This window comes from Erinaceus europaeus, chromosome 5 (genome assembly GCF_950295315.1).
Source record: "Erinaceus europaeus chromosome 5, mEriEur2.1, whole genome shotgun sequence".
NCBI lineage: Eukaryota > Metazoa > Chordata > Mammalia > Eulipotyphla > Erinaceidae > Erinaceus > Erinaceus europaeus.
Window position 1 is genome coordinate 19,064,895 of NC_080166.1, and position 12,741 is coordinate 19,077,635.

At 42.6% G+C, this 12,741-nt stretch overlaps 1 protein-coding gene across 3 annotated transcripts in view; it reads right to left on the reverse strand.

Annotated features, from left to right (window-relative positions):
- The window catches only part of RETREG1 (reticulophagy regulator 1), a 124,838-nt gene that overhangs the window by 4,515 nt on the left and 107,582 nt on the right, over positions 1-12,741 (reverse strand). For all 3 annotated transcript variants that reach the window (XM_060191180.1, XM_060191178.1, XM_060191181.1), the window contains 3 exons: positions 8,881-9,018; positions 2,819-2,883; positions 1,565-1,691 (listed from right to left, as the gene is read on the reverse strand). In XM_060191180.1, the coding sequence (XP_060047163.1) occupies positions 1,565-1,691; positions 2,819-2,883; positions 8,881-9,018 (330 nt within the window). The remainder of the gene's footprint in view (positions 1-1,564; positions 1,692-2,818; positions 2,884-8,880; positions 9,019-12,741) is intronic.

Here is a 12,741-nt window from a genome sequence, read left to right on the forward strand (position 1 = left end):
CTCAATTTCTCTCTGTCCTATCAAAGAGAGAGAGAGGAAAACAAAACTGAGCACCGGAGGGATAGATTTGTTGTACAGGCACGGAGCCCCAGTGATGACCTTGGCAGCAATTAAAAAAAAAATCTGTGTATCTACTGTTATAAAAGATGTGACATGCTTAATGCAGCGACCTGAAAGCAGTGACACTAAGCACAATAAATGGGGGTGTGAAAGCCAATCACCAGTGGTTTCACTCTCGTGTGTAAGCCGCCAAAGGAAAGAACAGGGGGTCGGGTGGTAGTGCAGTGGGTTAAGCTCACATGGCACAAAGCACAAGGACCGGCGTGAGGATCCCAGTTCGAGTCTCTGGCTCCCCACCTGCAGGGAGTCACTTCACAGGCAGTGAAGCAGGTCTGCAGGTGTCTGTCTTTCTCTCCCCTCTCTGTCTTCTCCTCCTCTCTTCATTGCTCTCTGTCCTATCCAACAACAACGACATCAATAATAACAACAAGGGCAACAAAAGGGAAAATAAATAAATAAAATATTTTTTAAAAAGAACAAAAACAAAAAGCAAACCTAGTCTTTTTTTTTTTTTTTTTAATGAATCCATGGCTCCCAACCTCCATCCTTGCTTTTATTTCTTTCTTTCTCTTTATTTGACAGGACAAAGATCAACTGAGAGGGCAGGAGGAGACAGAAGAGGAGAGAAGAGAGACACCTGCAGACCTGCTTCAATGCACATAAAGCTTCCCCCCCGCAAGGGGAGGGCCTTGAACCCTGGTGCTTGAGCATGGTAGCGTGAGCATGTAACCAAGTGTGTCACCACTCCCCACCTTTTTTTTTTTCTTCCTTCCTTCCTTTTTTTTTTTTTTTGACACCTGCAGACCTGCTTCACCGCCTGTGAAGCGACCCCCCTGCAGGTGGGGAGCCGGGGTTCGAACCGGGATCCTTATGCCGGTCCTTGTGCTTTGCGCCACCTGCGCTTAGCCCGCTGCGCTACAGCCCGACTCCCTTTTTCTTCCTTCTTTTGATCACATTACCGCTAAGCTCTGGGTATGGGTACTGCCAATCAGGGATCAAACCTGGGACCTCTTGCATTCAAGGCCTGTGCGCTACCACTGTTCCGTCTCCCTGCTCACCTACTAACAGATTCAGTGAAGATGATGGAACTTATTCAAGGGGAAAGGTCTGAAAAAAAAAAAGAGGGAGGAAGGAAGGAAGGAAGGAAGGAAGGAAGGAAGGAAGGGAGGGAGGGAGGGAGGGAGGAAGAAAGAAGGATGGGAAGAAGGACTGGAGAGTGTGATGGCATCAGACACTGTTTGTGGGTGAAGCATATATACATTTGGGGAGGCTGAAACTGTCTCCCAAATTAGACAGCTTTGTGAGCCAAAGGTAGATCAACAAATATGACTTAAAAGGAGAAAAAAGGAGTTGGGGAGACAGCATAACAGTTATAAAAAAAACAAACTTTCATTCCTGAGGTTCCAACATACAAGGCTCAGTTCCCAACGCCACCATAATTCACAGCGGAGCAGCTCTCTGGTTAAGAAAATAAATGAAGAAATAGCCAGAAGCATGAGCCTACCATCTGAAGTATCTGTCTGTGGTGTGTAGCCTTCTGATAAGTTGAAAGTCCCGTTGTCCGTCCAGGACACCTCAGAAACGTCTGTATCAGACACACACAGTTCCTTGGCAGCCGTCGTGAGGCTGATCTGGAGAAAGACAAACACCAGCTGCATGCTTTAACCTTCCAGGAGGAAATGTCTGCAGGGGCTGGGTGGTTAAGCGCATACATTATAATGCACGAGGACTCAGGTTCAAGCCCCTGGTCTCAGGAGGAAAGCTTCATGAGTGGTTTCTTTCCTTTTCTCTATCTCCTTCTCCCCTTTCAACTTCTCTTTGTCTCTACCAATAATAAACAAAATAAATTTGAGGGCCAGGCAGAAGCGCACCAGGTTAAGCGCACATAGGATGAAGCTCCAGGACCCATGCAAGGATCCTGGTTCAAGTACCCGGCTCCTTCACAAGCGGTGAAGCAGGTCTGCGGGTGGGGTGTCTATCTCTCCACTTCTCTATCTTCCCCTCCCATGTCCATTTCTCTCTGTCCTATCCACTAAAATGGGGAAAAAAATGTCCCCCAGGAGCAGTGGATTCCTAGTGCTACCACCATCGAGCCCCAGCATTAACCCCGGAGGCAATAAATAAAATAAAATAAAAAATTAAAAAAGAAATAAAATGTCTGCAAAACTCCACACTAACAAAGTCAGAGAAATCCACAGCAGAGGAGAAGCCCTGGCACCACATGAGAACACCAAAACACCAGGGGAAACTCCACATATGGTCGAGTCAGGCAGTGTGGACTTTCCTCCTGCTCCCCCTGTCTCTGCAATCTCTATCTGAAGTAAAAATGAAAGGCTGGGTGGTCTGGGAGGTGGCGCAGTGGTTAAGGCATTGGACTCTCAAGCATGAGGTCCTGAGTTCAATCCCTGGCAGCACATGTGCCAGCGTGATGTCTGGTTCTTTCTCTCTCTCCTCCTATCTTTCTCATTAATAAATACATAAAATCTTAAAAAAAAAAAAAAAAAAAAGAAAGGTTGGCCCAGAAATGGCAGGATGGCACATACAAGGCTTTGAGTGTTACATCCAAAAAAAAAAGATTAAAAAATAAGAAACAGAAGAGCTTGTTTTTTTTTTTTTTTTCAAAATCATTTAACCCTCTCAGAGAAACAACAGGGGTCAACTGGGAAAATCACTGTATTTTTATGCAAACAAACACATCTACCATCAAACCACATCAGAATACATTGAAACTCAGAACAAGAACAGAACAAGAAAATACCTTGGGACAAAGAGCTGAGAAGTCTAATTCACTGTCATCTTTGTGACTTTTCTCTTTATTGGCTTCTGTGGAGGAAAGAAATGGAAGTGGTCAGTTTTCTAGACAGCTTAGACATCACGTGCTGTGTCCGGTGCATGCCCTGACCCACAATTCCTCAGTTCTCAGGGCTCCGTGTAACGCCATGTTTGCATGCAACAGATGACTTGTCTCCTGTGGAAATTAGCTGTCAGTGGTCCTCAATATGGTCTTTGGAACTCCTCTTCCTCCATTTTTTTCCAGAGCCCTGCTTAGTTCTGGCTTATGGTGGCACTGGGGATTGAACTCAGGCTCGATAAATGTCTTTTTGAAGAAGCATTATGCTATTTCCCCAGCCTACTCCAGAAAATTCTGATGCTTGCTAGAGTTTGAGAATCTATCATTGGCTGGGTCACAGGCTGAGTTAAAAAAAAAAAATCACATTCGCTTTTTGGTTTTTCCTTCCTCTGTTCTTTCAATCCCTTCTTATTCATTCCCCTCCTAAAGCAATTTAAACAAACTCTTAGCATAAGTAGCAAAGGTAGTGGCCCAGGAGGTGGCACAGTGGATAAAGTGTTGGGATACTGAAGCAAGAAGTTCCAAGTTCAGTCCCCAGTGATGCATATGCCAGCATAATGCTCTGGTTCTCTCTTCTTCACATTAATCAATAATCATTTTTTAATAACAAATTCAGAATTTTTTTTAAACAATTTTTTTCCTTCCCTGACAATTTGGATTAAAAAGTGAATATAGTGGGAGACTTTCAGAGGCGGGGCTATGGAGCAGCCGCAGCTGTGTTTCTCTCCTCTCCTCTCCCTGGTCAACTAGGAATATCAAAGGAGACCACCTGGGACCGCGACAGGACAGGACTAGAAGGATTTCAGGAATCCACCAAATCACCAGTGAGTGCAAATATGTGTGGCTTGTTGACAGAGAGGAGCCTAGGGAGAGATTAAGTGGCTGGTAACAGTTGGGCAGTTTACCAGTTGAAACACCACCTCCAGTCTGTTTCACTAACAAAAAGAAGGCTGAAGGGAGGAGAGGACTCCCCTAAGACGCACCAAATGCAACTGTGAGTCTCCATTGCTACTGCCCTCAGAAGCTGCAGCAGCAGGGGAGGCCCTGTGCTGATACCAGGGAACAGAGAACAGATCATCCAGGCAGAAAATCAATAAAGATATGGGGGAGCTAAATGAGGAGATAGATAAGCTAGAAGTATTGGACATTTTCAAAGTCATTCACCCCAAGAAACTAGAATACACATTCTAGTCAAGTCCACATGGGTCATTCTCAAGGATAGACCATATGTTAGGCCACAAAGACAGCATCAGCAAATTCAAGAGCATTGAAATCATCCCAAACATCTTCTCAGACCACAGTGGAATTAAACTAACACTTGACAATCAACAAAAGATTAGTAATAGTCCCAAAATGTGGAAGCTCAACAGTACACTCCTTAACAACTACTTCGTTAAAGAGGAGATAAAGAAATCAAAATGTTTCGAGAGTTCAATGAAAATGAAGACACAAGCTATCAAAATATTTGGGACACAGCTAAGGCAGTACTGAGAGGGAAGTTCAGAGCCATACAAGCACACATTAGGAAACAAGAAAAAGCAAAAACAAACAACCTGATTGTACATCTTAAAGACCTAGAAGAAGAGGACCAAAGGAACCCTAAAGTAACCAGAAGGACAGAAATCACTAAAGTTAGGGCACAAATCAATAACATTGAAAAGAAAACCATACAGAAGATCAATGAAAGTAAATGTTGCTTCTCTGAAAGAGTGAACAAAATCAACAAACCTTTAGGCAAACTCACAAAACAAAAAAGGGAGAAGACCCAAATAAATCAGATCATAAATGAAAGAGAAGATATCACAATAGACACTGCAGAAATGCAATATATCATGTGAGACTTCTATGAACAACTATATGCCACCATGCTAGAGAACCTAGAAGAAACAGACAAGGTCCAAGATACCTATGAACTTCCAAAATTAAATAAAGAGGAACTAGATAATATGAACAGGCCTATCACAGCTAATGAAATTGAAACAGTTATCAAAAATCTTCCCAAGAGTAAAAGTGCTGGACCAGATGGTTTTACAAATGAATTCTACAAAACCTTCAAAGAAGAACTAATACCTCTGCTTTTAAAAGTCTTCCAGAAGATTGAAGACACTGGAATACTCCCTTCCAGCTTCTATGAAGCCAACATCACTTTGATACCAAAAGCAGACAGGGACACAACCAAAAAAGAAAACTACAGACCAGTATCTCTGATGAACATAGATGCTAAAATATTGAGCAAAATTTTAGCCAACCGGATACAGCAGTCTATTAAAAAGATTGTTCATCATGACCAAGTGGGGTTTATCCCAGGCATGCAAGGTTGGTTTAATATACGTAAATCAATCAATGTGATCCACCACATCAACAAAAGCAAGACCAAAAACCACATGGTCATATCAATAGATGCAGAGAAAGCCTTTGACAAAATCCAACATCCTTGTATGATCAAAACACTACAAAAAATGGGAATAGATGGAAAATTCCTGAAGACTGGAGTCTATATATAGCAAACCTACAGCCAACATCATACTCAATGGTGAAAAACTGGAAGCATTTCCACTCAGATCAGGTACTAGACAGGGCTGCCCACTATCACCATTACTATTCAACATAGTGTTGGAAGTTCTTGCCAAAGCAATCAGGCAGGAGCAAGGAATTAAAGGGATACAGACTGGAAGAGAAGAAGTCAAACTCTCCTTATTTGCAGATGACATGATAGTATACAAATTAACATTCCAAAGTCAGTGGCATTCCTCTATGCAAACACTAAGTTAGAAGAATATGAAATGCAGAGATCAATTCCTTTTACTATAGCAACAAAAACAATAAAATATCTAGGGATAAACCTAACCAAAGAAGTGAAAGACTTGTATACTGAAAATTATGAGTCACTACTCAAGGAAATTGAAAAGACACAAAGAAGTGGAAAGACATTCCATGTTCATGAAATGGAAGAATTAACATCATCAAAATGAATATACTGCCCAGAGCCATCTACAAATTTAATGCTATCCCCATCAAGATCCCAACCACATTTTTTAGGAGAATAGAACAAATGCTACAAAGGTTTATCTGGAACCAGAAAAGACCTAGAATTGCCAAGACAATCTTGAGAAGAAAGAACAGAACTGGAGGCATCACACCCCCAGATCTCAAGTTGTATTATAGGGCCATTGTCATCAAAACTGCTTGGTACTGGAACATGAATAGACTGACCAGTGGAATAGAACTGAGAGCCTGGAAGTAAGCCCCCACACCTATGGACATCTAATCTTTGACAAAGGTGCCCAGACTATTCAATGGGGGAAAGCAGAATCTCTTTAACAAATGGTGCTGGAAAAATGGGCTGAAACATGCAGAAGAATGAAACTGAACCACTATATTTCACCAAATACAAAAGTAAATTCCAAGTGGATCAAGGACTTAGATGTTAGACCAGAAACTATGAGATACTTAGAGGAAAATATTGGCAGAACTCTTTTCCACATAAATTTTAAAGACATCTTTAATGAAACAAATCCAATTACAATGAAGATTAAGGCAAGTATAAACTTATGGGACTATATTAAATTAAAAAGCTTCTGCACAGCAAAAGAAACCACTACCCAAGCCAAAAAACCCCTCACAGAATGGGAGAAGATCTTTACATGTCATACATCCGATAAGAGGCTAATAACCAAAATATATAAAGAGCTTGCCAAACTCAACAAGAAAACAAATAACCCCATCCAAAAATGGGGAGAGGACATGGACAGAATATTCACCACAGAAGAGATCCAAAAGGCCGAGAAACACATGAAAAAAATGCTCCAAGTCTTTGATTGTCAGAGAAATGCAAATAAAGACAACAATGAGATACCACTTCACTCCTGTGAGAATGTCATACATCAGAAAAGGTAACAGCAGCAAATGCTGGAGAGGTTGTGGGGTCAAAGGAACCCTCCTCACTGCTGGTGGGAATGTCAATTGGTTCAGCCTTTGTAGAGAACAGTCTGGAGAACTCTCAGAAGTCTAGAAATGGACCTACCCAATAATCCTGCAATTCCTCTCCTGGGGATATATCCTAAGGTACCCAACACACCCATCCAAAAAGATCTGTGTACACATATGTTCTTAGCAGCACAATTTGTAATAGCCAAAACCTGGAAGCAACCCAGGTGTCCAACAACAGATGAGTGGCTGAGCAAGTTGTGGTATATATACACAATGGAATACTACTCAGCTATTAAAAATGGCGACTTCACTGTTTTCAGTCAATCTTGGAAGACCTTGAAAAATTCATGCTCGCAAAAGTTGAAAAACAAGATCAGAAAAGAAAACACAAGTATAACCTGAAATGGAATTGGCATATCGCATCAAAGTAAAAGACTCTGGGGTGGGTGGGTGGGGAGAATACAGGTCCATTAAGGATGATAGAGGACCTAGTGGGGGTTGTATTGTTATACGAGAAACTGGGGAATGTTATGCATGTACAAACTATTGTATTTATTGTTGAATGTAAAACATTAATTCCCCAATAAGGAAATAAAAAAAAATTAAAAAAAAAAGAAAAATTCATGCTAAGTGAAATAAGTCAGAAACAGAAGGATGGATATGAGATGATCTCATTCTTAGGCAGAAGTTGAAAAACAAGATTAGAAAAGAAAACACAAGTCGAACCTGAAATGGAATTGGAGTATTACACCAAAGTAAAAGACTCGGGGGGAGAATACAGGTCCTTGAAAAATGATGAATGAAATAGTGGGGGTTGTATTGCTAAATGGGAATCTGGGGAATGTTATGCATGTAAAAAAAAAAATAAGTAGAAACGCAAAGCAGAAATTGACTGAGTTTGGAGTATGGCACCAAAGTAAGAAAGCAGAAGTATACTAGAGTTTGCAGTGAGTACCCTCCCTAACACCTCCTCTCCACTATTCCAAGCTTTGGGTCCATGATTGCTCAACAATTTGTTTGGCTTTGTATGTTAACTCTCTTTTCAGTCACCAGGTTCCAGATGCCATCAGGATGCTAGCCAGGCTTCCCTGGATTCAAGACCCCACCAATGTGTCCTGGAGCTCAGTTTCCCCAGAGACCCACCCTACTAGGGAAAGAGAGAGGCAGACTGGGAGTATGGACCGACCAGTCAACGCCCATGTTCAGCGGGGAAGCAATTACAGAAGCCAGACCTTCTACCTTCTGCAACCCTCAATGACCCTGGGTCCATGCTCCCAGAGGGATAGAGAATGGGAAAGCTACTGGGGAGGGGGTGGGATATGGAGATTGGCCGGTGGGAATTGTGTGGAGTTGTACCCCTCCTACCCTATGGTTTTGTTAATAAAAAAAAATAATAAATAAAAAAAAAAAGAAAAAAAAAAAGAAGTTGAAACACAAGATCAGAAGAGAAAACACAAGTAGAACTTGAACTGGAGTTGGCGTATTGCACCAAAATAAAAGACTCTGGGATGGTGAGTGGGGAGAATACAGGTCCAAGAAGGATGACAGAGGACCTAGTGGGGGTTGTGTTGTTATATGGAAAACTGGGAAATGTTATGAATGTACAATTTATTGTATTTACTGTCAAATATAAAACATTAATTCCTCAATAAAGAAATTAAGATAAAATTTTAAAAAAGAAAAAAGGTCATATAGTGGACAATTGAGAAAATAGGGTGAAGGAGAAAATAGTAATGTAAAAAGACTTTACTCCTGAGGTTCCAGAGTCCCAGGTTCAATCCTCAGCACCGCCATAAACCAGAGCTCAGTGCTCTGGAATCTCTTTCTCTCTCTTTCCCTCCCTCCCTCTCTCTCTCTCTCTCTCTCATTCCCTCTGAATCTATCATTCATCTATTTCATTAAAATAAAAAACAATTTGTTAAAAAAAACGAGAGAGCAAGAGACAGACGTCTACCCAGAAGAAGGCTATCTTAGTGGAGAATCAGCTTCTGTGAGAAGTGACACAAGCCCAGCGTGCCTAAAGCAGGAGCTGTACCTACCAGTTTGCTCATGTTTCTTTTGGTTAATATATTCGATGATGCCAAAATCTAGCTTCAGCACAAGTGACTTGATTTTGCTGTAGATTTTTTGTCCAATGTCATTACACTTGAGCAGCGGACACAAAAATACGCACAGTACTGAAATACAAGAAGGAAAAGAGTGTAAGTGAGGGGTCAGTTTTAGGGGGTTGGGATCAAGCCTAGGGTCCTACACAGAAGAACACCAGCTAGACTCTGCACCCCATTGGGTATCTCTTTCAACAAGCTACATCCTTTTTTTAAAAAAAATTTTATTTATAAAAAGGAAACATTGACAAAACCATAGGATAAGAGGGGTACAACTTCGCACAATTCCCACCACCAAAACTCCATATCCCATGATAGCTTTCCTATTCTTTTTTGAATTTATTTATTTTCCCTTTTGTTGCCCTTGTTTTGTTGTTGTAGTTATTATTGTTGTTGTTGATGTCATCATTGTTGGATAGGAGAGAGAGAAATGGAGAGAGGAGGGGAAGACAGAGAGGGGAAGAGACAGACAGACACCTGCAGACCTGCTTCACCGCATGTGAAGCGACTCCCCTGCAGGTGGGGAGCCGGGGGCTCGAACCCGGATCCTTAGCTGGTCCCTGCATGTTGTTTTTGCCGGGCTATGTTGTTTTTGTCGGGCTGGCTTCACGGGCGGGTAACAGACGACCAGAGACTCATGGCTGGGTTGTACGCAGTATCTCTTTATATTCATGCAGGACACAGCGCAATCTATACCAAGCTAAGCTAAACTAAACTACAAACAATCTTGTCCTTATAAATATACTAGCCCAGTAGGGTGGGAACAGGATGTGACGCAGAGAGGGTGGAGAGAAAAGTGACTGGTGAAAATCAGGTATGACAAGGAGAGGGGGCGGAGCAGGTGAGAATTCTACCACTGAACCACCAATGCCCTGGAGGGAAGGTGGTGCTTGTTAACAGAGGTTATGTAAATAGAATGAAGTGGTTATGTAAATAGAATGCAGTGTTAAGCAGGGGCGATTTAAACCAAATGAAACAGAAGGGGTTTTTAGAAGCATACCAACACCTGCACTTTGTGTCATGTGCGCTTAACCTGCTGCTCTACCATCCGACTTCCAGCTTTCCTAGTCTTTAACTCTCTGGGAGTATCTACCCAAGGTCATTGTGGGATGCAGAAGGTTGAAGGTCTGGCTTCTGTAATTGCTTCCCCACTGAACATGGGCATTGACAAGTCGATCCATACTCCCAGCCTGTCTCTCTCTTTCCCTAGTGGGGAAGGGCTCTGGGGAAGCGGAGCTCCAGGGCACATTGGTGGGGTTGTCTGTCCAGGGAAGTCTGGTCACATCCTGCTAGCATCTGGAACCTGGTGGCCTATCCAGCAGCTGTTGTCTGAGCTCACGCTAGCAGCTGCCTCCAAGTAGTCATCCTGGCTCCGCCCCCTCTTTTTTTTTTTTAATGATTTAGTATTGGTTTACAAAATTATGAGACAACAAGGGCAGAATTCCACACTGTTTCCACTACCAGATTTCTGTGTCCCCATCCCCTCCATTGAAAACTGCTGTAGTTCTCCCAAGATCACAGATATGGGTTGATTTTTATATCTATAACTATCTATATCTATTTTTGCCTATTTTTTCTACGTTCTTGCCTTCATTTCCTTTCTAAGTCATACCTATATCTATTACTATTTCTTTTTTTTAATTCTTCTTTTTTAAATTTTATTTATTTTATTTATTTATTCCCTTTTGTTGCCCTTGTTGTTTTATTGTTGTAGTTATTATTGTTGTCATTGTTGTTGGATAGGACAGAGAGAAATGGAGAGGGGAGGGGGAAGACAGAGAGAGGGAGAGAAAGATATACACCTGCAGACCTGTTTCACCGCTTGTGAAGCGACACCCCTGCAGGTGGGGAGCCAGGGCTTGAACCAGGATCCTTATGCGGGTCCTTGTGCTTAGCGCCACCTGCGCTTAACCCGCTGCGCTACAGCCCGACTCCCGTCTATTACTATTTCTAAGCATCCTTCCTCCCCCCCCCCCTTCTTTCTTAAGGGGAACAGTGCTTGGTCTCTTCTGGTATTTTCTTTTTTTAATTAATATTTTAATTAATTAATTATTGAATAGAGACAGAGAGAAATTGACTGGGGTGGGGGAGATAGAGGAGAGAGACAGAGAGAGACCTGCAGCACTGCTTTACTACTCATGAAACTTTCCCCATGCAGGTGGGGGCCAGGGGCTTGGAACCTGGGTCTTTGCACACTCTGATGTGTGCACTTAACCAGGTACGCCACTGCCTGGCCCCTTTCTCTGGTATTTTCCAGATTCACTTCCTTTCCTGTGATAGTACCAAAACAAGATTCCTGATGACAAATGCTTCAGGTCCTGGTAGGATTGGGATTCAGGGCTCTCTAATCATCTTCCCCTACCCTTTTGCCTGTCTGGGAGTATAGACGAAAATTCTTTTTGGGGAGCAGAAGGTGGGAGTTCAGGCTTCTGTAGCTGCTTCTCCACTGGACATGGATGTAGGCAGGTGGATCCACACCCCCAGCCTCAACAAGTTCCATCTGAGTCTGAGTCTTTCTCAACAATATTTCCACAGCAGGCAGAGCACCAGACTTGCAGGCCTGCCGTTCTGGGTTTGATCCCTAGCACCACATATACCAGGATGGTGCTGTTAAATTCTCTTTTTTCCCCCCTCAGGGTTATCACTGAGGCTTGTTGCCTGGACTATGAATCCACTTTTTTTTTTCTTTTCTTTTTTATTGGATAGGACAGAGAGAAATTGAGAGAGAAGGAGGATATAGAGGGAGAGAGAAAGGTGGAGACCCACAGACTTGCTTCACCGCTTGTGAAGTGACCCCCCTGCAGGTGGGGAGCTGGGGGCTCTAACCTGGATCCTTGTGCGGGCGCTTGGCTTCTGACTCTGTGCACTTAGCCAGGTGTGCCACCGCCCAGCCCTCTCTCCCTTTCACACTCCTGCAAAGAAGTGCTTCCTCTGGCTCATGTGAAGTAAATCTTTATAAATTTTTCCAGCATGGCAGATGGATGTTTTCCTGCCTTAGGAGAAAAAAAAAAAAAGCTTTTTGTGAACAAGTTTCTCTTCTCTATTTGTGCCCCTGTAATGAAATAGTTTTCTCCTACTTATAGTCAATGTTTTAGCAAACTTGCTATTTGATAGACTTACTATTTAAAATATTTATTTATTGGACAAAGAGATGGAGAAGGAGGGAGAGAGGGAGGGAGGGAGAGAGGGAGAAAAAGAGAGAGAGAGGTTAGCATCACTGTTTCACCACTCATGAAGTTCCCCCCACCCCTGCAGGTGGGGACCAGGGGCTTGAACCCACATCCTTGAGCACTGTGACACACAGTTAAACTGGGTGTGCCACCACCTGGCCCTCCAGTCCCTTTATCCTCCAGACTACATGCTTTCAGATGTTAATCTGAATGAAAGTTTAAAAATTTTTAATATTTATTTATTTATTTACTTTCCTTCTTGTTGCCCTTGTTGCTTTTTATTGTTGTTGTAGTTATTATTGTTGTTATTGATGTCGTCATTGTTAGCTAGGACAGAGAGAAATGGAGAGAGGAGAGGAAGAGGGGGAGAGAAAGATAGACACCTGCGGATCTGCTTCACCCCCCTGCAGGTGGGGAGCCAGTGGCTCGAACCCAGATCCATAAGCAGGTCATTGTGCTTTGCAGCATGTGCGCTTAACCTGCTTTGCTACCGCCTGACTCCTCTGGATGAAAATCTTAACTCTGTTTATCTATGAAATGCCATTTGATCGTGAAAATTCGCACACATGGATAACACCGTGGTAACATTATCTCTTGGAGTTGTTTGGAAGAATAAATGAGGCAC